The sequence below is a fragment of the Archocentrus centrarchus genome, chromosome 8, assembly GCF_007364275.1.
Source record: "Archocentrus centrarchus isolate MPI-CPG fArcCen1 chromosome 8, fArcCen1, whole genome shotgun sequence".
Taxonomy (NCBI): Eukaryota; Metazoa; Chordata; class Actinopteri; order Cichliformes; family Cichlidae; genus Archocentrus; species Archocentrus centrarchus.
The window spans coordinates 10,884,979-10,908,921 of record NC_044353.1 but is presented as its reverse complement, the minus strand read 5'-3'; the positions used below and the strand labels follow the sequence as shown (position 1 = coordinate 10,908,921).

At 42.2% G+C, this 23,943-nt stretch overlaps 2 protein-coding genes across 4 annotated transcripts; one reads left to right on the top strand and one right to left on the bottom strand.

The window, feature by feature from the left end:
- Positions 1-1,052: 1,052 nt before the first annotated feature.
- st13 (ST13 Hsp70 interacting protein) lies at positions 1,053-11,798 on the bottom strand. 2 transcript variants are annotated; one of them, XM_030735334.1, is made up of 13 exons: positions 11,645-11,798; positions 11,108-11,247; positions 7,107-7,155; positions 6,831-6,921; positions 5,985-6,058; positions 5,765-5,831; positions 5,565-5,649; positions 5,348-5,458; positions 3,847-3,949; positions 2,732-2,848; positions 2,578-2,617; positions 2,240-2,328; positions 1,053-1,726 (listed from the first exon to the last, which is right to left on the bottom strand). In XM_030735334.1, the coding sequence occupies exons 2-13, from the start codon at positions 11,215-11,217 to the stop codon at positions 1,592-1,594; spliced, it is 1,071 nt and encodes a 356-aa protein (XP_030591194.1). In that variant the 5' UTR covers positions 11,218-11,247; positions 11,645-11,798; the 3' UTR covers positions 1,053-1,591. The 2 variants fall into 2 exon arrangements, with proteins under 2 accessions (XP_030591194.1, XP_030591195.1); XM_030735335.1 differs by having other exon boundaries at positions 5,991-6,058.
- On the top strand, positions 11,171-23,943 carry xpnpep3 (X-prolyl aminopeptidase 3, mitochondrial). 2 transcript variants are annotated; one of them, XM_030735333.1, is made up of 12 exons: positions 11,171-11,302; positions 13,753-13,866; positions 15,507-15,629; positions 15,722-15,909; positions 16,076-16,295; positions 19,906-20,090; positions 20,190-20,252; positions 20,699-20,812; positions 20,955-21,040; positions 21,968-22,151; positions 22,598-22,718; positions 22,799-23,943. In XM_030735333.1, exons 2-12 carry the CDS (start codon positions 13,800-13,802, stop codon positions 22,963-22,965), a joined length of 1,518 nt encoding a protein of 505 aa, XP_030591193.1. In that variant the 5' UTR covers positions 11,171-11,302; positions 13,753-13,799; the 3' UTR covers positions 22,966-23,943. The 2 variants fall into 2 exon arrangements, with proteins under 2 accessions (XP_030591193.1, XP_030591192.1); XM_030735332.1 differs by lacking the exon at positions 11,171-11,302 and adding an exon at positions 13,577-13,669.

The window sequence follows — 23,943 nt, the reverse complement described above, 5'->3', positions numbered from 1 at the left end:
CATCCCCTGTTGTCGAGTTTTGGTGAGCCCGGGCAAACTGCAGCCTCAGTTTCCTGTTCTTGGCTGACAGGAGTGGTCTGCTGCTGTAGCCCATCTGTTTCAAGGTTCAGTGTGTTGTGTATTCAGAGATGCTCTTCTGCATATCTTTGTATAAATAAGTGGTCGCTTGAGCTTACTATTGCCTTCCTATCAGCTCAAAGCACCCATTCTCCTCTGACCTCTAGCATCAACAAGATATTTTCACCCAGAGAACTGCTGCTCACTGGATATTTTCTTTTTCACAGTTTTCTATAAACCCTAGAGATGGTTGTGTGGGAAAATCCCAGCAGATCAGCAGTTTCTAAAAAACCATCGGTCACTTAAATGACCTTTCTTCCCTGTTCTGATGCTCAGTTTGAACTTCAGCAGGTCATCTTGACCATGTCTACATGCCTAAATGTATCAAGTTGACACCATGTGATTGGCTAATTAGATTGGCATTAACAAGCAGTGTACCTAATGACGTGGCAAGTGATTTACTTTGAAGCCTAACATGGGCCTCAGTTTTGTTGCCTTATTATCAGTTGCTTTTTGATTTAGAGAGTAAACATCTGCAATAAAAATACTAAAAAAAAAATCCTCATACACAAATCCTCACTGAACTCTGGAACCATTTGATGTTTGATCCTATCAGAAAGTGTTGTAAATAAGTTTGGCTTTTTAGTGTTTTTGGATAGCTGTAAACCTTTAACCAAATCTTCAGATACTGTCAGAAGAAATCTTTTAAATTCTGTACTCATTTCCTGTATTGAGGACACATAAGAGGTTGAAACAAGACACAATGCTAAATACAAAAAAACCCCAGCTATGGACTGAACTATAAATCCTCACATACGCTGATTCTGTTTCAATGGAAACAATTATAATGTGCAGGGGGGGAAAAAAAAACTCCATGTAGTTCTCTGATCATTGTTTTTAGTTTAATTAATTCAGGAAAACTGAAGTCAAATTGAAATGAAGTCTTGCGCACATTACATTTAAAGGGAAACATAACCAGGAATGCAGATAAAACCTGATTTGCAGTAACAGAGCTTTTATTATTGTGAATTATTTTCCAACAGGGTCAAACATGTTCAACACTCTTCCTTTTAGAATAATACATCTGATAACAAGGAGCGCCCAGAGTGGTGTGAGAGTTCAGCTCTGTGCACAGAAAGAAAGAAAGAAACCAGTAGCTAAACCAAACCAAGTATTAAACAGCTGTAGAAATATTTGAAAGCTAATGTCTTAATGCAGGAGGCTCCCGGTTTGGCTGTTCATAACAGGTTAGTAAACTTCAACCTGTGGTGAAGTAAATTCCCGGCGTGAGACGTGTTGGAGGGGGTGTATAAGTATCAGACCTCATTCCTAACCACCAGGTTACTTCACTGACATGTTGCTAAATGCTAACAGCCGGATTAAGAACATTTTAAAACCTTCTTCTACATCACACCAGTTAACCCGTCACCTGATTCCCTGTTTGAACTATACACAGTGAATAATTGTTGAAAAGCGTTGCTCTCCAGATTGTTTCACCACTTATCCACTCTCTCCGTTTTGGTACTCGTCCCATCTACGGCTGTGGAGAGGCTCCAAATTTGGAGCTCAGCTTGGTGACCAGGGCCATGATTTTGGGGTTGTTCTGATACTTGGCGATGTTGGCCGGGTTCTGCGCGACATCCTGGAAGGCAGCCATCACCTCAGGATCCTGAAGTTGGATATGAAAGAAAAACAGGGTCAACTTTCTCCACCCAGTGCATTTCCAAATCAGCTTTACACAAAAAAAAAAGCATTTGCAAGCTAATCAATAATTCATTTACATTTACAACAGTAAGAAGGATTGCTAAATGTCAGAAGGACAATACATTTTTTTTCCTGAACTGAATAGAAATCCAGTGAAATTCCAGTGGAGTTTGCATTTATTGAGCCACTGTGTACACTGTGTAGATAGCTTTTTAAGTGAGTAAATGTCAGAACAACAACTAAATTCATCTCAGTGTTGCCCTGCCAAAAGCTAAAACAGACATGAGCTACTGTGTGGAGCCAAAACATGTCCCTCCTGAAGGTCCCATAAGTGTGTGCACTCAGTGTTCTATTACCTGTCCTGCCTTCTTACCTCTGACACTCAACACTGTGTTACATGTCAGAATGACCAAACCTAACCCTAATCATGGGACAGAGGTGATTTGATGTGGTGGATCAGTGCAGAACAGTTAGTCACCTTCATGGCATTGAGCAGCTCGGGATCCTTCAGAAATTCACCGAGACCAGGCATGCCGGGAGCAGCTCCGCCTGGGAATCCAGCGGGGCCTGTAGAACCACAATTAGACTCATGACGTGTGGCAGGACAAATTAGTGGACTTACAGGTGTAATCTGTCTCAAATAAATGGATGAGGAACAGAATTATGACATGAACACAAAACGTCACACACTGTTCTGATCCTGGTTGTTGCAGCAGCTAGATGATCAATAAAACAATCAGTGGTTGCGGGAGTATGAATTATGTGACTACATCACAAAGCATCCTGCAATAAAATGAGTTGCTTTCACTCTCCTACCTGGGAAGAATCCTCCTCCGGCCTGTCGTGCTTCCTCTTCCTGTTGCGAGACAAAGGAATGATACACATTTTTCAGTGTCGGATAGATTTTGGAGTTTCTGGTGGTTTTTTTTTTGCTTCTGGGAAACTTGTTGAAATCCTCACTGCAACTCACCCTCTGAGCCCGTGCGTGCTCCTCTCTGGCTTTCTTTATCCGCTCTTGTTTCTCCTTGATCTCCTTCTCTTCCCTCTTGCGCTCATATTTGCGTCTGTGCTCCATGATTTTGTTAGCCTGAAAAATTATAAAATGCTCATCTGCATTAGGATCATGTGAAAACAGATCTGGATTTGCTTTGCTCTTTGACTGCAACCTTCTTCTACATATTACACATATGTTATATTGCAAAAGTATACGCTCACCCTTCTAAATCACTGAATTTAGCTGTTCCAGTCACTTTCACGGCCACAGGTGTATAAATCAAGCACCTAGGCATGCAGACTGCTTCTACAAACATTTGTGAAAGAATGGGTCACTCTCAGGAGCTCAGTGGTGTAAAGCACGCCACCACTGGACTCTGGAGCAGTGAAGACGTGTTCTCTGGAGTGATGAATCACACTTCTCCATCTGGCAATCCTGTGGCTGAGTCTGGGTTTGGTGGTTGCCATGAGAATGGTACTTATCTGACTGCATTGTGCCAAGTGTAAAGTTTGGTGGAGGGGGGGGATTATGGTGCAGGGCTGTTTTTCAGGAGCTGGGCCCAGCCCCTTAGTTCCAGTGAAAGAAACTCTTAATGCTTCAACATACCAAAACATTTTGGACAATTTCATGCTCTCAACTCTGTGGGAACAGTTTGGGGATGGCCCCTTCCTGTTCCAACATGACTGCACACCAGTGCACAAAGTGAGGACCTTAAAGACATGGATGAGTGAGTTTGGTGTAGAAGAACTTGACTGGCCTCAACCTGGCAGAACACCTTTGGAATGAATTAGAGTGGAGACTGTGAGCCAGGCCTCCTCATCCAGCATCAGTGTCTGACCTCACAAATGTGCTTCTGGACGAATGGTCAAAAATTCCCTCAAACACTCCTAAACCTTGTGGAAAGCCTTCCAACAACAGCTGAAGCTGTTATAGCTGTATAGGGTTTAAACCCTATGGATTAAGAATGGGATGTTACTCAAGTTCATATGCATGTGAAGGCAGACAAATGAATACTTGTACAATACTGTTACTACAAATATGAAAGTGTGGCAAAGCATTTTTCTGTTCTCTCTCTTCTCTGGCATGGTTACCTTTGGCTGGACCTCCTTCAGCATTGCACTGGCATCCTCATCATAGTCCAGTTTACAAGCTGTAGCCAGGTCCTTGGCTGCCTCCTCCCAGTGACCCAGCAGCCTGCAGAAGGACACGCACACACACGCACACATGCACACACACACAGGCAACGAGCAAAACAATAAAAAAGGTTAGCAACAACAAAAATATCTGACTCGCTGAAGTGTTTTTGTGTTGTTGGTGTCATTTTGTTAAGACCTCAGTCACACAGGCCTTAGAGACCAGCCAGAAACCACCAGTGACGAGGGAAAAATGCATACTCCCTGACTGGTGGACAAGTGGTGGCTGGAGGTTACTGGTTGTCGTGAGGTGAAATAGGTCGCAAACAGGGTGCTATACCAAAAAAATGTTGTTCATACTTTGCATAGATGATGTCAACTTGTCTGTAAAACTTGAGAAAGTGAGACACAAACCAGAAATGGAAAACATTTGCCTTTAAAGCAAAAGTATTTCTTAGTACTACAACTGACAGATTTCCAAAGACACACTTTCACTTTGAAGGTGAATGGTCTCCATTTCTGACTTGTGTTGCACTCTTCAGTTTCACAGCTGCTGGGCAACCTTCCATGAAAACTACAGTTGACCACAGGAACCTCCCAAAGCAATCATAAGCAGGTTTTTGGTGCAGCATTGTATACCTCTACGTAACCAATTTCATGCCAGCAACTTCCAGAAACCACTTGCCAACTGGTTGCAGAATACAGACTTTTCCCTAGCAACCGGTGGTTGCCAGATGGTCACTGACCGGTCTCTAGACCTGCGTGAACGAGACCTTAACAATCGATTTCACAGCGACCAGCAGCAACCTCCAACAATCATTCACCACCCTGTTAGAAGGAGCCTATCCCAGCTATCATAGGGCGAGAGGCAGGGTGCACCTTGAACAGGTCGCCAGCCTGTCACAGGGCCAACACAGAGAGACGAACAACCTTTCACACTCACGTTCACGCTCTCATTCACACCTATGGGCAATTTAGAGTAGCCAATTAACCTAATTCCAGTAAGTGCATGTCTTTGGAATGTGGGAGGAAACCCACGCAAGCACGGGGAGAACATGCAAACTCCACACAGAGAGAGGGAGAGGCCTGGGCCAAGGTGGAATCGAACCCAGGCCTTCCAGATGGTATTCTAACTGTGAGGCAGCAGTGCTAACCACTGCGCCACCGTGCAAGAAATGTATACATTTCCAAATAGGCTGTGATGTGTATTGTATTGTATTGCCAGGACTGAAGTAAAGGCTTGTGTATTACATTCATTTTAAAGAGAAATCATAATGAAACCTCATCATATGACTACATGTTACCAAGTTCCTCTTGGCACTAATTCAGGTCTGTGTGAGGTTTTCGTGGGAGTTTACAGCTACAGTTTGGTTATGTCACTCGTGTGGATGTGGAACGTTTCCTCATGGCCACGTGTGCGTTATTTTGGAAAGCCTGTGCAGCAGAAGCCCTTTTGTACCTGTGAGCTTTCCCCCTCCACTTGTAAGGCTGTGCCGAGTCTGGATTGATGCTGATGGCTCTGTCGCAGTCTCTTATGGCTGCATTGGGTTTCTGCATCTGGATGTAAACACTAAGATGAAGAGGACAACCAATTACACTCAAAGCCATTCAGAACAGATGGTAACTGAGGAAAGAAGAGACGACAGTTTTAATTAAAGGACACGGTGGACGCTCACCTTGCCCTCTTGGCATACAGGATGGCAAGGCAGGGGTTCAGCTTGATGGCTTCAGTGAAAAGATCCAGAGCTTTCTGCAGATCACCTATAAGATATTTTTTAAAAGATATTACAGATCATAAAGTTATTTTCTTCTTCTATATACCTAATCAATACAGGAAGTGCATGCACCGTTCGCTGTAAGCAGACTATCGACCCACCTTCTCCCAGAGCATTAATGGCCTCCATCTTCTTCTCATTGGCCTGGTCCATCATTTCCTCTGTGACCTGGGGGAAAGTGTGGAAACATATACTTGAAGTCTGCCTAATATTGTTTTCCTAGCCCTGAACCTTAATCAACAGCTAGGCTTCCATCTGAGAGAGTGAAGTTTAAATTTAAGTCAATGCAGGCGCATAATTTAGAAATGTTAAACATATGACCTCAACCTCTTGAACCTCGCCCATCTCCTGCGGCTCATCAGCGTCCGGCTCGATCACTCCTTCTTTGTCAATCTCTAAAAAGGCAAACAACAAAACCTAAATAATAAAAACAAGGACTATTTATTTATTCTAAAGAGTGTTCCTTTCACTTTCCCTCAGCCTTGGAGGGAACATTCTCTGCCTGGTGGTGTAAGGTCCTGATAACCTAAGTCTGTGTGGGTTTCTGGTAAACATCAATGCTGAGGCATCTGTCGTCCTCAATAAGCAGTCCAGGATGGTAACCTATCCTCCTCTGTATCCCCCCTGGTGAACTTGATGTTTCTATGCTGACGGTAACTGTTTAATTGATTTCTCTGGACACAGGACCCTTTAGAGTTCTTATTTATTTCTTGTGTTAAATCCATGTTCTTATAGTTTTAATAAATCATTAGAAACAGGAAATCAGGTGAATACAGGCAGGTGATCACTTAAAATGCTTCATGGGCTTTAAATAATAGCTTTTTGTGTTTAGCTATAACTTATTGATATAGTTATAAATATATAAATTACTAGCACTTAAAGTGTACTCTATAAAGGCAGATGTGGGAAATTCGTAACAACACGAATAATGAAACTGGTCAGCATAGTTCTCAACATTCCCATAACTAGCAGGTTGCAGCTAACGCTCTGTCCCTTATTTTAGATACACTGATTACTACCAGACAGGACTTGTAAAGTTGTGCTTTTGGAGAGATTAAAATAAGATGTTTTCAAACAGCATTTCTTTAATAATTAGGCTTATATTTTAATCTATTAAATTTGCTGTGTGTAAATCAAAGCCACAGCCTGTAAGCAGACACACAGCACCTATTTCACTCTCCTCGCTTTCAGACGGCACAGCGGGCTCGGGCTCAGGAGGTGAAGCTGCAGTGGGGGGAGGGCCACAAGGACAGCCACCCTACAAGTCAGAAAGCATGCTTTGTTACCACGTGGTGTGATTTTGTGTGTGTGTGTGTGTGTGTGTGTGTGTTTCAGTTACAGTTACTGTGAGCACAGTAAAATATGAAGGCGTGTTAAAATATATATATAAAAAAAAAAAAAAATCCCAAAATAAAGGGCAGTGAAATCATATTTAGGCCTCACCTGGCACGAGTCCCCTGTCTTGGGTGGTGGAGGGATTGTTGCACCCATCCTGCAACACAAAATTGAGAAAAACAAATTGGTAACAATAAAATAAGCAAAAATACTGATTTGTTTTTAAAGGCAATTAGTTTGGTGGAAAAGCCAAAACAGATATTGTAGGAGGGTCACTGCCTCTACGAACATTCTGCTTAGTTAATTTCTCACTATTTTAGTGGAAACCAATACACAATGTAACAGATTTAAGGTTATTTCGACTTCACCAATGAAGTAAAGCAGTAAAGCAGAACGTGAGTTTAAAGGGAGTAAAACCAGCTGCACACAAAGTAAAACATTCATCAGTGAATTCTGATTTGAGATTTTTGCACATATGCCCGTGTGGTTATATTATATATATGAGGACAAATGCAGACAAGGTGCAGTTACTAGCCTCTTACCCTACCTAACCATAATCAGCCTGGCAGCCTGCACGCAGACCACAAAAATTATAACGAGCTTCCTTGTTTTCAGAGCCCATGAATGTAGTTAAACAAGAACTGTCATCAAATCCATCAGAACACTGATGAACAAGAATTGTAGTTTGTGAAAATGGCCTCTGAAGTTATGTAACTATACAATTAAGTTAGGTCACAGCAGCACAGATCTGTCCTTTGGTGGGCGTCTACCCAATGTAAGCACAATTGGTCTGACTACAGTAAAGAAAGTCTATTACCTTACTTAAAAGGTACAGTGTGTACAATCTCACCACTAGATGTCAGTACACTGCAGTTTTTTTGTCCTCAAGTGCCCCCCCCCCAAAAAAAAAAAGAAATTTACACTTTGCCTCTGATAAACAGTTTGATTACATTCTGACATTGTAGGAGAGGTGATTCACTAAGTGTCTGAATCCAGTAATGTTAGATCCACATCAGAGAAAGTGTCACTAACACTGGTTAACAGCGGCAAAAACAGCAGCGCTTACTGGCAGAAAGTTTCAGGATGTCCTGAACCTTACGTCAGTATCGCTGTCATCGCACAGAAGTGAGCTTCACTTACTCGAGTCAGACTCGTTTATCAGTTTTACAGCCTCCTCCAGAGTAAACAGACGTGGACGCAACCTGAGATAAACAGCTGACTGACAGCCTGCGCACTCTACAGCTGAACGCCGGCCAGAGTCTTTTGTCCTCCAGCAGCCACCGTAGCTAAGATTACGCATTTGAATTGGGAGATGAAACATGGCTTAATGTTAGCTTATAACCAGCTGTTTTTGTTTAGCTTGTTGTCCAGAGACGGGAGGATCACATGTCTAATCTGCTGACAATAAGTTACTGTGACAATACTGGAATACATTTTTTCCACACATTTTCATGTGTTACAGCCAAAGGTGGAAAAAGTGTAGACATTCTGTACTTAAGTAGAAGTACAAGTACTTGTGTTATAAACTACTCTGGTAAAAGTTGAAGTACTGGTTCAACTTCTTTACTGAAGTAAAAAAGTACAGGCTCTGAAATGTACTCAAAGTAAGAAAGTAAAAGCAGCTTTTTGGAGGACGTTTCTACCAACTATTTTTTGTGTAAAGCTAACCGAACCTCATTATATATTATTGTAATAATATAAAATAATACATGAGAACACAAACATTATTCCAATCTAAATTTTAATTCTAATTAATGTTCTCAGCTTGAATCTGTTATGTAGGACACAAACTGTGAAAGGGAATTTAAAAACAGCTCTGTTTTCTGTGTCCTACATTGTAGAGGATGACTGTGCCTCCACAGTCATATACTCTGGGGTTAAAGTGGAATTCAGAAGGTGGAGGAACCCTAAGATCAGTTGTAGTGGCTCCATATGGGGAGAAGAATCACAACTTTCTATTGTGAGCTGCAGTAAATGATGTTGGTGTGCAGGCTGTGATCAGCTGACCTGCTGCTGCTGCTCTGAGGTTTACTGCTCTGTGTGGATGAATTTGAATTCACAAAGATGTAACCCTGTATTTCACAGCTATCTTAGCTGACCTCCATCCCCTACACTGACAGCATACAGGTTGAATTCAGTGAATGAATCTAAGCATTGACAGCTTTGATTCAAACTCATCTCTGCTACACTTCATGTAACCTGTAACTCTGACCATGAACACAGCTTTACTGTAAATACAGTACAGCAAGCTGACCTGTTTATCATGCACTAAACTGCAGTATTTTCATACAAAGTTAATATAGCTCAGTTTGTTTTGCAGTCCTTACCATTAAATCTAACCTCTCTTCTTCCTCTCCTTTCTTACATCTGTTGCCATCTCTGAGTGAACTTCTCTCTCTCTTTCTTTTCCCTCCCTGGAAATACAGCAGCTGTTCCTTTAGCTAGCAGACACACTGTGAGACAAACTGCAGACACTTTGTGTGTTTGCTGATATTTGTTGAACATTTAGAAACACTGCATTTAAAATTATCTGTAACAAGTTACTCCCTTTATTTTCACTCCTCATCAGTAGCGCTAGCTAAGATGCTGGAAGTACAGTGAGCACAACTTATAGACATCTGCCCTCGGTCCAGCCTGCAGTAACCCCTGATTACAGCACTATAAATGATACATAAATTATATGGGTTTGTATTTTAATTTCTTTGTATGGGGATTCACCAGTACGATTGTCTCTTATGTGTTATTGTTCCGCCATTTAGACTCAGATCGTTTGCTGCTTGACGGCGCAGTGACCGGAAATGCAAACTTCTCTCAGATGTGTTAAACCTAAAGTAATGAGTCTGTTTTGAAAATGTAAGGAGTAGAAAGTACCAATATTTGTGTAAAAATATAAGGAGTAAAAGTAAAAAGCAGTCAGAAAATAAATACTCAAGTAAAGTACAGATACCTGAAAAATCTACTTAAGTACAGTAACCAAGTATTTGTACTTCGTTCAGGTGATGAGGCTTGAGGTGATGAGGAAGAGATGGCATTTCATTGAGATGCTGGTGACATCACTATCCTTCACATTTTCGCTTCTTTGGTGTAGGGGTAACTAAAACAGGTATGATCATTCATATCTGAAGTCACAAGATACAAATGAAAATTTGCCTCCACGACACAAATGCTTATGAGTTCTCTTACTCCTCCACCTTTGGTGTACTACGTATGTGGCTGGTCTCTGGCTGCATACATAAAAACGCAATTAGGTGAAACGGTGACGTCCATCTTGGCCACTGTGTTCAGGATGGCAGTGCAACATGACTGCGTCCACAAACCGGTGCCCGCTCCTATGTATTTTTAATCAATTAATTCTAAGTTTATGAGAATGCATCACTTTGTTAGAAGACATAATTATACACTAATCAATGTATATTAATGAATATATATTCTTTTTTCCCTATTGAAGGACCTCAAAAAACAAACAACAAAAAACCGACTGACTGCACCTTTAACAAAATTTTCTGCATCTCCCTGCTCTTTCTGGCTATCTGATACACAAAAATGTATTTGAAGTCTGAGTAAGTTAAACCCAGCTTTTTTTTTTTTTTAAAGGATCACAAATGATTTCATCACAGTCTGAATGATTCTCCTTTGATGGGAGACCAAAATATTTTATATTCATAACAGAAACCTCTATTCTGATAGTGCAGGTTGTCATGGAGGAAAAAAAAGCATATATATATATATATATATATATATATATATATAACTTGACTGTGAACTGCAGGGCTGAGGTTATACAGCCACTGTTCCACAAAGGAAGCAAAGTGACCTCTGGGGTTTTGTTTTTAGTTAACTGATTGATTTGAGTTGTGGGGTTTTGCTTTCTGTCCCCCTCTGCAAAGAGATTTAGGTCCTCATAACCTGAGTACACCCTCAGGTGTGAGTCCCATGGTGGGCGGTACAGGACACGTGGTTAACATGTAACCCGTTTGAGAGTTCACTTAAGAACTTACTTGGACATTTTGATAAAACAAACCCTGTGTGACTCATTAAACCAACAAGACCAGCATTAACTAACGAGTTCCCACGGAGTTTAGCAACAGGTATGTTTCTAATATACTGACTCCAGCAACCACGTCCGAAAGAAGCCCATCTCTGGAAGGTGCAGGATCCCGGGATTAGACTCGCACAGCTGCACGAAGCCCTTCAGCTCTGCCACTTTCCGTGGGTCCATGCTGCCGTTTCACGTCCACCAGACGGAGCTCTGCGTGCAGAGAAGGGGGGAGACCAGAGAGAAAACAGCCAAACAGCTTAGCAAGGTAGTCTGGACTTGTTTTTGTGCTCAGCCGCACGTAAACAAATGACAACATCGGAGAGCTAGCTATGCTAACGCACAGGGATTGAATGAGTGTGCGCAGTGAGCAGCTCCACGGGTCACATAAACCCTGCAACAAGCGGTATCCTAGCTCCGCTAATGAAGCACCCACGCAACAGCTACGAGTAGTGACTGTTTCAGTGATCGTAGGTCATAAGTTTCTATGTAAGTGACGCGGTGACCGTTTGACGCAGAATAGCGTTGTTAGCTTGCTGCTGCGCGGGCCGCGAGTACTGCAAACAGCTCACAGCTGCAGACGTGTTTCAGGAAAAAAGAGGAAACCCACCTGGCCAAAGATATACGTTGCTGACAGTCAATGAAAAAGTAAAAGAACACAGAGAGAGAAAGCCTGCAGTCGATTTCAGTGCTGCGATACAGCTTCACTGACAGTGGCGTCGCTCCTCTGTTTTCTTTCAGGCGAGTTTTCGGACAGACCGGTGGGCTGTGGGTGAGGTGTGCCCTGAGCGCAGGCTTACAGGAGCTCCTCCCGTTCAGAACGTATGCGGATCAGATCAGCTGCCTCAAACCCTGCACATCATTTCATTATGGCGGTTCACGAGCGTCGGTAGTTCCACAGTTTAAAGAGTATTTCTTTCTATGTATCTGTAAATAGTAATGTTTAAGGTAAATATTCTTACTGCTGACATGGTGAGCGGTAAGTGGCGTTGCATCATTTTGATACAAATCCGAGTAGATTATCATTTTTTTTTGGTCATAAATGTATCAGCTACATGACAGTATAAGAAAGCTCCCACAGAGCTTGTAAGTACACAGGTCTGCCTCCATCTCACCCTGTCCCAACATCCTCCACTGTCACACCAACCTTCTGCATGTCCTCCTTCACTACATGTATAAATCTTCTCTGTGGTCTTTCTCTTTTCCTCCTGCCTGGCAGCTCCATTTTTAACATCCTCTGCCCAGTATATCCACTATCCCTCCTCTGCACGTGTCCAAACCATCTCAGTCTTGCCTCTCTAACTTGGTCTCCAAAATGACGCATCACAGCTGGTCTCACTACCATCTTGTAAACCTTCCTTTTCACTCTTGCTGCTATCCTTCTGACACAGATCACCCCTGACAGTTGTCTTCACCTGCTCCACCCTGCCTGCACGCTCTTCTTCAGCTCTCCTGTTCATTGTCCATTGCTTTGGATGGTTGACCCCAGGTATTTAAACTGATCCAACTTCACTACTTCTGCTCCTTGCATCTTCGCCTTTTCCACCTGTCTCCCTCTCATTCACATACATGTATTCTGTTTTGCTTCTACTGACTTTCATTCCGCTTCTCTCCAGTGCGCATCTTCACCTCTCTGGACTCTCTTCCACCTGCTCCCTGCTCTCACTACAGACCACAGTGTTGTATGTTGTAGTCCACAAGAGACTCCTGCCTGACCTCATCTGTCAGCCTGTCCATCCCCACTGCAAAGGAGAAGGGGCTCAGAGCAGATCTCCGATGTAATCCCACCCAAACTTTGAACCATCACCACTGTCTCGTTGTCCTCCCACAGGTCGTCATTCCTGTAACGTCACGCTCAGGGTAAAAATGCACACAGCGCGCGTTACTTCTTCATTTGCTCAACTATTTTTCCCTGAATCTGGCCTCCCAGGCAGTAACGCGCCCGACGGGTTTAGGCAGTTGAATTTTTCAGACATAGTGTAGTTCACAGTGTAAGTCAGTGATAAATACGCATCATCTCATTTGGATTTCAGGTCTTCATCAGGTAAAGGTCGTGGCAATAAAGTATGAAAAAAAAACCCATAAAAAATAAATCCATTATGTGTAAGAATGTTCTGTAAACAATCTACCCATTTCCAAAAATTGATATTAGACCGCAATGAAGATTTAAATATATTTGTTTTAGTTGACTTTTAATGTTAGTTTTTATTGTTACAGAAGGGCAGATGGCCTCTATTCTTAAACTAAAGCTCTTGTGATATTCAGTATTTTTTCTTCTCAGTTAAACTCATGCTCATATCTCACAGTCCCGCTGTTGTTCTGCTTTCTACAGTTTATCCTGAAACAAACCCACATGCATCCTGCTGCTAAAAACAACCAATCTACAGCTTAAATGCATTCCGTGTATTTCAACTTATTGATAAACTTATTTTGATTTTAAAAGTTTGTAGCTAGTTTTTCAACAACCTATGGGAGGTCAGGGGGCTAAGCACTGAGGCGTACGCTTCAGCGCCTGGTAAACCAAACTCCGGGTAACAATGCTCTCGTAGAGTGAAGCGTGGCTAACAGGGAGCTAGCTAGGCGCAGCTGTCAGTCGGGATAAATATAACCGCTGCAGGAGAAGCTGTTACCCTTGGTTAGTGGCAGTAAGTTACCTCAGGGTGTCTTGGCACATATGACCGCTTGGTAGCTCGCTGACTGTCGCGCTTTGTTCCGCAGCGGAGCGACATGCTGTAAATGATTGGCGTCCTCGAGTTGCAGCAACAATGTTGCTCTCAGCGAGAGCCTTGGTGAGGTCTGCTGTTCAGCTGATGCCACGGACCGGGAGTGGAGGTTAGAGAAATTCACTACGTTTACAATACTGTGCAAAAGTCCTGAGCCACCCCGCGTTTCTTTGTGTTTTGCTAGAAAAGTGGGAAATGGGTTCAGCGACTTTTGGAAGCATGCATAAACACACATGGAAGTACAGCATAAAAGGCACAAACTAAGTTTGTACAAGTCTACCCAGCTTAAAAGTCAATATTTGGTGTGATCACCTTTATTCTTCAGCACAGCCTGAACTCTCTGAGGCAGTTTTCTTCTCATTTCTTTAAGCAGTCTTCAGGAATAGTTCTCCAGGCTTCTTAAAGGACATTCAAAGCTTTTCCTTGGATGTTTCTGCCTTTTGTTCTGATCACTCTCAAGATGATCCAACACTGCTTCAACAATATTGAGGTCCAGGCTCTGAGGAGGTCAATCCATGACTGATAGTGTTCACTTGTGTGTGATTCTATCCAGGTATATTTTTACTGCGCTGGCAGTGTGTTTGGGAGCCATTTATAATAAGACATTTGCATGGTGGGTCAACATCTGATGGCACTTTCCTGCGTTCATAATTCCATCAGTTTTGACAAGATCTCCACACCACCAGCTAAAAGGCAGCCCCAAATCATTATGGAGCCTCCACCATGTTTTCAGATGGCTATAGACACTCACTTTTGGACCTCTCTCTCTCTCTCTCAACATTATCTGTATGATGACATTAATGGTTCAAATCATGATTTGAACCATAAATGTCATCAGACCATTTGTCACTGATTTTCAGTCATGTTTTAGTGTGATGTAGCATACCCCAGGCTTTTCTCCCTGTTTGCCTTCCTGAAGAATGGCTTCTTGACAGCCACCCTTCCACTGAGACCATTTCTGATGAGGCTTCAGTGAACAGTAGATGGACCAACTGAAGAGCCAGATGCATCTCTCAGATTTTGTCTCAGATCTTTGCTGGATTTTTTTGTGTGTTTCCTACTTCTTAAGGACATGACACTGTTGTATTCAGTATGAAATGAAACTATAATTTGAGCCCATAAACTCATCAGGAAAGTGTTTACCGAGGTCACAGAGAACCATACCTGCCAGCTCTCCTGTGTTTCCCGTTTCTTTTGTATTTTAATAACATCATTGGCTGTTTTTCCCAGGAAATCCGCTAATTTTATTTAGAACATATTTTTTTCACCTCTATCAGGTTTCTCTAAATGTTAACAGCATGGGCCCTAAATGAAAAGCAGTCACCAGTTTAACAGTCAGTTGTAACATGAGGGATAGTTAAGTAGGTGGGAGATAAATGATTAACACAGCTGAGCTCTCTGTGTCTCATTTTGAAGATATTCCCTAATTCTCCTGATCTGTCGTATAAAAGAGTAAGGTCAGCCAGGCTTCCACCCAGTGAATATTGATCATCAGACTAATAAATGATGCATAAGCTTTAGTGTTTGACTGATATGGGATATACTTTGTGGTGCACCAGAAATTGCCATAAATGGGTTTCAAGCTATTCTAACACTTTTAATACAGAGGTATACAAATTGTTTAGAGAGGAGTGTGACCAAAAGATAATCAGATGACATCAACTATAAATTTTTTTTGGCATTCACTGTTTGATTTGATAAAGCACTTGCCTGCAGTGTTTTAGATACTTGAAGTGTTTCTGTGTGTAGGATTTATCCGGTGCCCATGCAGAAACATATCTGTGAAACCTGGCGATTTGAAGCTAAAGACGGTTCCACCTCGTTACCTTGGCCAGCCCAGTCCTTTCACTCATCCACACCTCATCAAACATGGTGAGTATTTGTTACAGTGGAGTGATGATCTTGTAAAGCATGTTTCTACTACAGGGCTCAATATGCAGCTTTTTCCACGCTCTGCTCCTCAGGTGAGGTGACCCCAGGCTTGAGCCAGACAGAATACGAACTCCGCAGACACCGACTGGCCTCGCTTATCGAGGCTCAGACCGAAAGGCTGGGACCTTCTGCTTCCTCTAGCACCCACGTGGCCATCATTTTGTCTCACCCAACTAGATATATGACCAACGACATCCCTTATCCCTTCCATCAAAACCAGGTGAGTGCTTGTTTTCACGTTGCATTCTTTCATCTTCAGAAAGGGAAAAAAAATAGGATTTTGTTATCCTCCCCATTACTAGATGAAATTATGCTTTGGTCTACTGAGTACTGATTGTAATTTTAGCGAGGCTTTACTAATTCATCTTGAAACTAATGTTCTTCAGGATTTCCTCTACCTCAGTGGCTTCCTTGAGCCTGACAGCGCCTTGGTTCTTTATGGGAAGGGTCGACCAGACCAGGCTATTTTGTTCGTCCCTCGCAGAGACCCGGGAAGAGAACTGTGGGATGGGCCCCGGTCTGGGAAGGATGGAGCAGCTGCCTTGACCGGCATAGAGAGAGTTCATAGCATAGAAGAACTGGGTGTTGTACTCAAGAGCCTGAAAGGTGAGTGGATGGGAATGGAAGGATGAATATCCAGCAGAAATGCCTCTTCACAAATGTAAAGTGGCAGATCTGCTGAATTCTTTTAAACAATAAGGAAACAAAAGGAGATTTCTCACTTGTAAATTTAGCACAAAAAGTCAGACAATTTGTGTTTGGTTGATTATTTCTTTGCTTTAACAATCATTCTTTGCAATAAATCTTATACTGTTGGAAAGCCTGTTTATTTCTACATTTGTAGGGAAAATGCATTTGTGGGTTGATCTGCAGAGTTCAGTATGTGCGTTGTGCCCATGAAAAACTTGCCAAATCTTCTCTGCCAGTTCCAAACAGCTCATTCTGCTGTTGACTCTTGTTTAGAGCTTCTGATACCCCAGGTGCTGACAACCAGGTGCCTGATTAGCAGCGCCTGTGAGCACGGACCCTGCTACAGCAGTCAGTTGGTGTGTGCTCCAAGTACACCACGTTTGACTGATCTGCATAGGGTGTTATTCAAAACTAAGTTGCAGCATTATTTGCAGTGAGCCCCTCTATCATCTCCAAATTGAAGGCCATGGTCCAGATAAGGGGGCATGTCAGAGACAGGCTGCGAACTGGGCGTCCCAAGAAGACAGCACAACAAGAAAACCGTTTCCTCACCCTGTCAACTCTCAGGAACTGTCATTGACAGATTTGCAGTCAAAGTTTGCAGGACGGTCCGAAACAGACTGCATACAGCCAATCTCTGGTCTCATAGGGCTGCCTGGAGAGCTGCCATGACTGCCCTTCCCCTTTAGGGCTGTTTGCACTGGTGTGGGCAATGTGTGCACTGGAACCTGAGTCCAGATTCAGTCCAGATGAAAGTTGGATCACTGGATCAAAGTGTGGAGAAGACATGGAGAATGCTGTGCTGACTGCTACACTGATAGAGTAACAGCTTTTGATGGAGGCGGTGTGATGTGTGGGATGGCATCTCCCTCACTGGAAAAACAAGGCTCGTCATGATTGGAGGCAGTCTCAATGCAGAGGGACATCGAGGTGAGATTCTGTAACCAGTGGTATTCCCATGAAGAGGATGGAACGGCCTGCCTGCAGTCCTGACCTCAACCCCACTGAACACTTGTGGTGTTTGATGTATTTATTGACATTTTTTACATTACAAAAACACTTTACAAAGATATAAATGTACAAGAAATACCCATGAGAGAGAGAAAAAGAAAAAAACAGTATATATTGATGAATAATACCAGATTGATCTGTATAATTAAAAAAAAAAAAAAAAAAAAAAAACCCTATTCCTGAACCTGTGTTGAGGGTTGATTAAAGAAAAGAAGGAAAGATTTCCAACTCTGATAAAATTTCTTTTCTGAGCCTCTCATTACACATCTGATTTTCTCCAGTTTTAAAGTAGCTAACACGTCCCTATTCCAGTGTGTTACTGTGGGTGGGGCAGCGTCCCTCCACCCCAGAAGGATCAGACGGCGTGCCAACAAAGTTGAAAAGGCGATCACCCTGTGTCCCCCAACAGGTAATATCAAACCCTCAGGAACAACCCCAAAAAGGAACATAGTTGGATTTAGGTTCAATTTAACAGCAAGAACAGCAGAAAGGGCTTCACAAACACCTCCCCAAAATTCTTGTATTTTAGGACAGACCCAGAACATGTGAATCAGAGTGGCTTCCTCAGATTTACATCTATCACAGGTTGGGTCTACTTCTGGATAAATCTTAGCCAATTTAGATTTATGAAGGTGCATCCGGTGAACCACTTTAAATTGAATAAGGGAGTGTCTTGCACACATGGAAGAGGAGTGGATTCTCTTTAATACTTTAGCCCAAACTGTCTCACTGATTGTAATTTGCAAGTCTTGCTCCCAAGCTAATTTTACTGCAGGGATGGGAGGAAAATGCAAATGGGAAATCAGTCTCAAGATGGCAGAAATCGCTCTTTTCTTAGTTGGGTTAAATTATATCAGTTTGTCAATTATATTATTGTCTGGTTTATCTGGGAACCCTGAAATTGAGCGTGAAACATAATGCCTGACTTTCGACAAATGCTGGTTGAAGAATGGGATGCCATCACACAGCAGTGTGTAACCAGCATGAGGAGGAGGTGCCAGGCTGTTGTGTTTGTGTTTGGTTCTTCCACATGCTGCAGAGGCCCCTGTTTGTTAAATGAATAAACTGTTAAACTGCCAACATGTCTTGTTTCTCCATACTTCAATCATCCAATCCAATAAACAGCAAACAAAAGTCAATGAATAAGCTGTTTGGTATTGACAGAGAAGATTTGGCAACTTCTTCATGGACGCAACCCACATACTCAACTCTGCTACTTAACCCACAAATGCATTTTCCTCACAAATTTGGCTCCATTTAAGGGGAAATAAACAGACTTTCGAACAGTATAAGATTTATTGCCAAGAAGTATTGTTACAGCAAAGAAAAACATCAACCAAATACAAATTTCCTGACTTTCTGTGCTAAGTTTAGCTGAACGCTGTGGATTTAGTCAGCTGTAACTAATGCCAGTGTTAAAACTCTGCAGCTGAATTTGTAGCATTTGTTTTAAAACAAAAACCTAAAGGATGTGCACAGCACACATGACAATTATTTTCTCTTTGTAATTTTGCTGTTTTTCATTTTGTTTTCAGGTTTGACTTTGAGCCAGAGAAATTTGTATTTAACAAACCAGTAACAGAAAATGATATTGCATCCTCAGATCCACTGTCACTGCTGCTAGCATTGACTGATCCTGATCCTGTTAATTACATTCATATAACAAATAATATAACAAAAACAACTTTGCATGAATGGCTAGTAGGTAGCAGCATATGGGATGATGCACAAGCATTCACTGTCTTGGCTAATATGCAACTATAACAAGAGAACAGTTTTTGCATAGCTGTCCACTGTAGTGACCACTATACATGAAAAGGTTAAGAGTGTAAGTAGCAGCCAGGTGCTCCTGATCAAATGCAGTCTATTGACTGAACTGTGAGCACCTCTATAAAAGAAGACATTTTGGCAGTTTGCGGGTCATCGGTATTCAGGTATATTAACACAAAGCTGCAGTCTACCCAGGAGTGGACGTCCCTGCAAATTCAACCCAAGGTCAGACCGTGCAGTGCTCAGAGAAATTGCAAAACACAGTGAAACTAAGCTCCTACCATCGGGAGGCTGTGATGGAAAAATATAAGTGGATGAGTAGCACAGTTGTTAGATGAATGCTTTCAAACTTGCAGATTTCACTCTGGAAAAAAATCACTGTAAACCTCAGAAGTTTGGCATTTTAGAAACAAAACTAAATCCAACACAAGATTTACTTTGGTTGCTGGACTGTAAATTCTACCCAAAAGACTAACAGAACAGAGCTAATGTTAGCCACAACTAGCATCTTTCTCCCACAGGTTGATGTGATGTCTGTTTTAAGTCGAGACTGTTTAATCTGTTAGCAGAAGGTCTGATCTAATGTGGGCACTCTGTGTTTTTATTGGCTATCAGTGGATAGTCAGATGTTCAACTTAAGCAACTTTTCATTTATCAATTAAAATATTCCTTAAAAGAGAGCAGGTATTTGATTAGGCCTTGAAGTCCACTTTTAGCGTTTCTGTCTTCTCTGATCCTCTTTCAGGCACTATGCTGTGGTACGACACCTCTCAGCCCGCTCACCCTCGGCTCCATCAAGTTCATGTGTGTCCCGTTCTGGAGGTGGGGCCGACTCCGCGCACTCTCAGACCTCTCATACACTCTCTCAGGGCCCTCAAAAGCTCCGCCGAAGTGGCTCTCATGCAAGAAGCGGGTCGCATCACGGCACAGGTGGATGTTTAAATTACTTTTTGCAAAGCTTTTGAAGACTCCACATGGATGTTAGATTTATAAAGTGTACTTGCAGCAGCTCATATCGTTATCTTTCAGGCTTTTAGGAGAACAATGGCTCTGTCTCAAGGAGACGTGGATGAATCTATTCTGTTTGCTAAGGTAACTTTAACTTCTTGATGACCTTTATCTCTTCACTGCCTTGACGCATGTGGGTGGTCATTATCTTTGTGCCTTTCATTGATTGGGCTCATGATGTAATTATTAGAACAATAAGTGTTGATTGAATTGTTTTTTGTAGTCAGAGAAGAAGCAATTAAATTTTCTAAGTTTACCTCCTGATTTCCTGAATCTGCTTTAAAGTAGCAGATGGGGAATTCCAGAGAGTTGTACCTTAAACTGAAAATGTCATTTAAGTTTTACAGCGTCTACTTCTACACTTCATTTGTGATATACAATACTGTCTTGAGCCATCCTGCCCATTTCCCATATTCCAAAGACACAAATAAATGATGGGTGGCTCGAGACTTGCACAGTACTGTATAATAACTGAGCTTTTAGTCACTTCTCAGGTAGAAATGACTTTTTAACATGACCCCTTCTTCCAGTTTGATTTTGAGAATCGGATTCATGGTGCTAATTTTCTCGCGTACCCGCCTGTGGTTGCTGGAGGGAATCGAGCCAACACTCTGCACTACATAAATAACAACCAGATAATCAAGGTAATTACTCCACGTGAGGTGTAATGAACACACCAGAGGGCATTGATCTTTGATCTTCCTGAGAATAACAATTAGTTCACGTGTCCAAGTAGCTTATATGACTCATTATGGTTTGTTCCCTCCTCTTCGTCTCCTCCATCAGGATGGGGAAATGGTTTTGCTGGATGGTGGTTGTGAATACTTTGGTTATGTCAGTGATATAACTCGAACGTGGCCCGTGAATGGAAAGTAAGTACGCTGATTACCCATACCCTTCTTAAAATACTTGGCACATACAGAAGTGACAGTTTCCTTAAAAAGCTCACGCCCAAGCATTACAATGTATTATATATAGACATGTGCAACATGCACTGTGCTTTTTTAACCATTTCATCCGCACAGATCAAAGATGCTTGTTAATATAATCTATCAAGGAGTAAAACAAGAAGTTAGTCATATTCCTCTCAGTGAAAATGTTGTTTTTGCCATCTACAAATGCATCATACATCTTATTTAAGCCGTTGGGTTTCTCTTAGTCCATTTTAGTTGAAACTGTGCCAGGTTTGCAAAACCCAGCTATGGGAGCCACACACCACTGTACTTTCTCTGCTGGTCCCAAACCCAGATAGCTGGGAGCATTGCCTCCACATGGGTATAAAAGCTTTGCCAAATCAAATATATGGATTGGAATAATTCCCTACCACACTGATGTAGGCTTGAATGGAGCCAGATGAGCTAAATAGTAATAGGAACAGCCAAAAAAAAGTTGTTTAACTTTTCCAACAAAACTATACTGATTGTCTTACTCATCTTTTTGACCCTTTATGCCTAGAGTTTGGCTGAAGTTTGTTTTCCATCTATTATCATGACTAAACTGAGGAGGGCAAAGCATGGAGACAAAAAGCAGTGGAATTTTCATTGTGCATCCTAGCCCATGATTCAGTGTAGAACAGTGCAGATGTATCAAAGTTCATTTCACACCCAGGTTTGTTTAGTCCTACATTGCAAACCAAGTGTGCCAGAAAGCTCTCAGTATGCAGGCACCTTTGGTCCAGTTATTTTTTTTTTCCAGAATGCATGTGCTAATAAACGTGGTGGCAATCCGTGTCACTCACAGGCCTGGTTTACTGAGCCCCCACCCCCACCCCCCTGTTTTGTTTTGTTTTTAACCACCAGATTCAGTCCTGCACAGGCTGAACTCTACGAGGCTGTCCTGGAGGTCCAGCACTCGTGTTTATCGCTCTGCTCCCCGGGAGTTAGTCTAGATCACATCTACAGCACCATGCTGGCTCTGCTGGGACGACAGCTTAAGCGGCTCGGCATCCTCGAGGCCAGTACCAGCGATGCTGAGGCGCTAAAGGTAATAACCAGTTGGTGAATTATTTCTGCACTTTGCATTTAATGAGGCTCATCTGTGCAGCTTCATGGTCTCCAGAGGATGAATCTGGAGTAATCCGACTTTTCCTCAGAAGTTTTCACTCCTCTCTAGAAACACGTGAACTTGTCATTTGTAGACGCCTTCATTGTCAGACTATGTATTCAAACTGTTATAGAAGTTCATGTTTAAAGCATTAGAAGCAATGCTCATGGCATATTTTTATAACATCAACATTTTTAATTTTTATATTGCAGGAGAAATCTGACTTCTTGTAAGTGCTCTTTAAGTTGCTTGTGTTTTGGTTCTTGTGAAGCTTAGCTTTGGGAGAACCACTGAAACTCATGTTTTGGAGCCGTGACTGTTCTCAGACAGCTGGCAAATTAATCTTTTCTTTTTTTTTTTTTTTTTCTTTTTTTTTTAAATCTCAGGCTGCAAGGCGGTACTGCCCCCACCATGTTGGCCATTACCTGGGTATGGATGTCCACGACACTCCCGAGCTATCTCGTGCACAACCTCTTCAGCCAGGAATGGCCATCACTATAGAACCAGGTTAAAACTCCAAACTGCTGCATGTGCACATAAATGGTCCTTCCCGTTACCGTTACGGCTCATGTTGTCTCTTGTTCCAGGACTGTACATCTGTGAAGACAACGACCAGGCACCAAAGCATTTCCGTGGGCTGGGGGTCAGGATTGAGGATGATGTGGTGATCAGAGACAAAGGAGGACCTCTGATTCTGTCCTCTGACGCACCAAAGGCCATCGCTGATGTAGAGCGGGCTTGTGCGCAGAGATAGGGCAGCGACAGACAGAGAAGTGATCAAGTGCTGCTCGCTCGCCTCTGTTTATATCATGAATCTCAGGGTCCAAGTGCATCAAAGGTGGGAGCACGCTATAAGACTTTGGTTTTCAAGTCACAACAACCTGCTACCCTCACTACACCGCTCTATCTATGAAATACATGCTGCACAAGAACAACAACTAAGTTCCAAAACAGAAAAACAAACAGGCAAACATAAAGTTTACTTTTAGTAATGCCTGTGAAGACGTCATTAAAAGTAAAGGCAGATTATATATCCTTCTGTCATTGAGCCAAATCTGACACTACAGTCTGAACCAACAGCTGCAAACAGCGGCTAACATTTTGCTTTACTTCAATTGTTAGATCCAACAACCATGACTGTATTTTATTTCCTAAAACCTGTTTGAGTCTCATCATGTTTTGCTGAACTGCTGCCACCACGGTTCATTTTCTCATCTCACTCCAAGAAGTTGCACAGAAAAGTGCATCATCATTTCCCACCTCATGCTGCATCACGCAGGATCCAATGGAGAGCACGTGCTGCAGGAAGAGCGGGCACCGGCTGAATAAAGAGGGATCCATCTGAAACGGCTGCTCATCATAAATCTGGAATTATTGTGATATCTTCACTGATCTGCTGAAACGTGAAAAAGATTATACTGACAAACGTATGACTGTTAGATTTTTTTTTTTTTCTTTCCAGCAGAGAGAAGAATTGTGATGTTTTCTAAATTATTGTGTATTAAAAATATCTCAGTAGTCTTTCGTAACTAATAAATTCAGTTGGTTTGACTTGGCTTCCTTATAAAGGATGTTGTTTCATCATAGGGTTACATGGCCCCTCCTTATCTTAAAGATAAGGGTCAGTTGTCCTCTTAGTTGCTTCTTGGACAAAAAGGACAGTATTGTTGGATTTTTATTCGTGACGGGCTTGGTTCTCTACTGTCAAACTTTAAAAAAAATAAAAGATCTC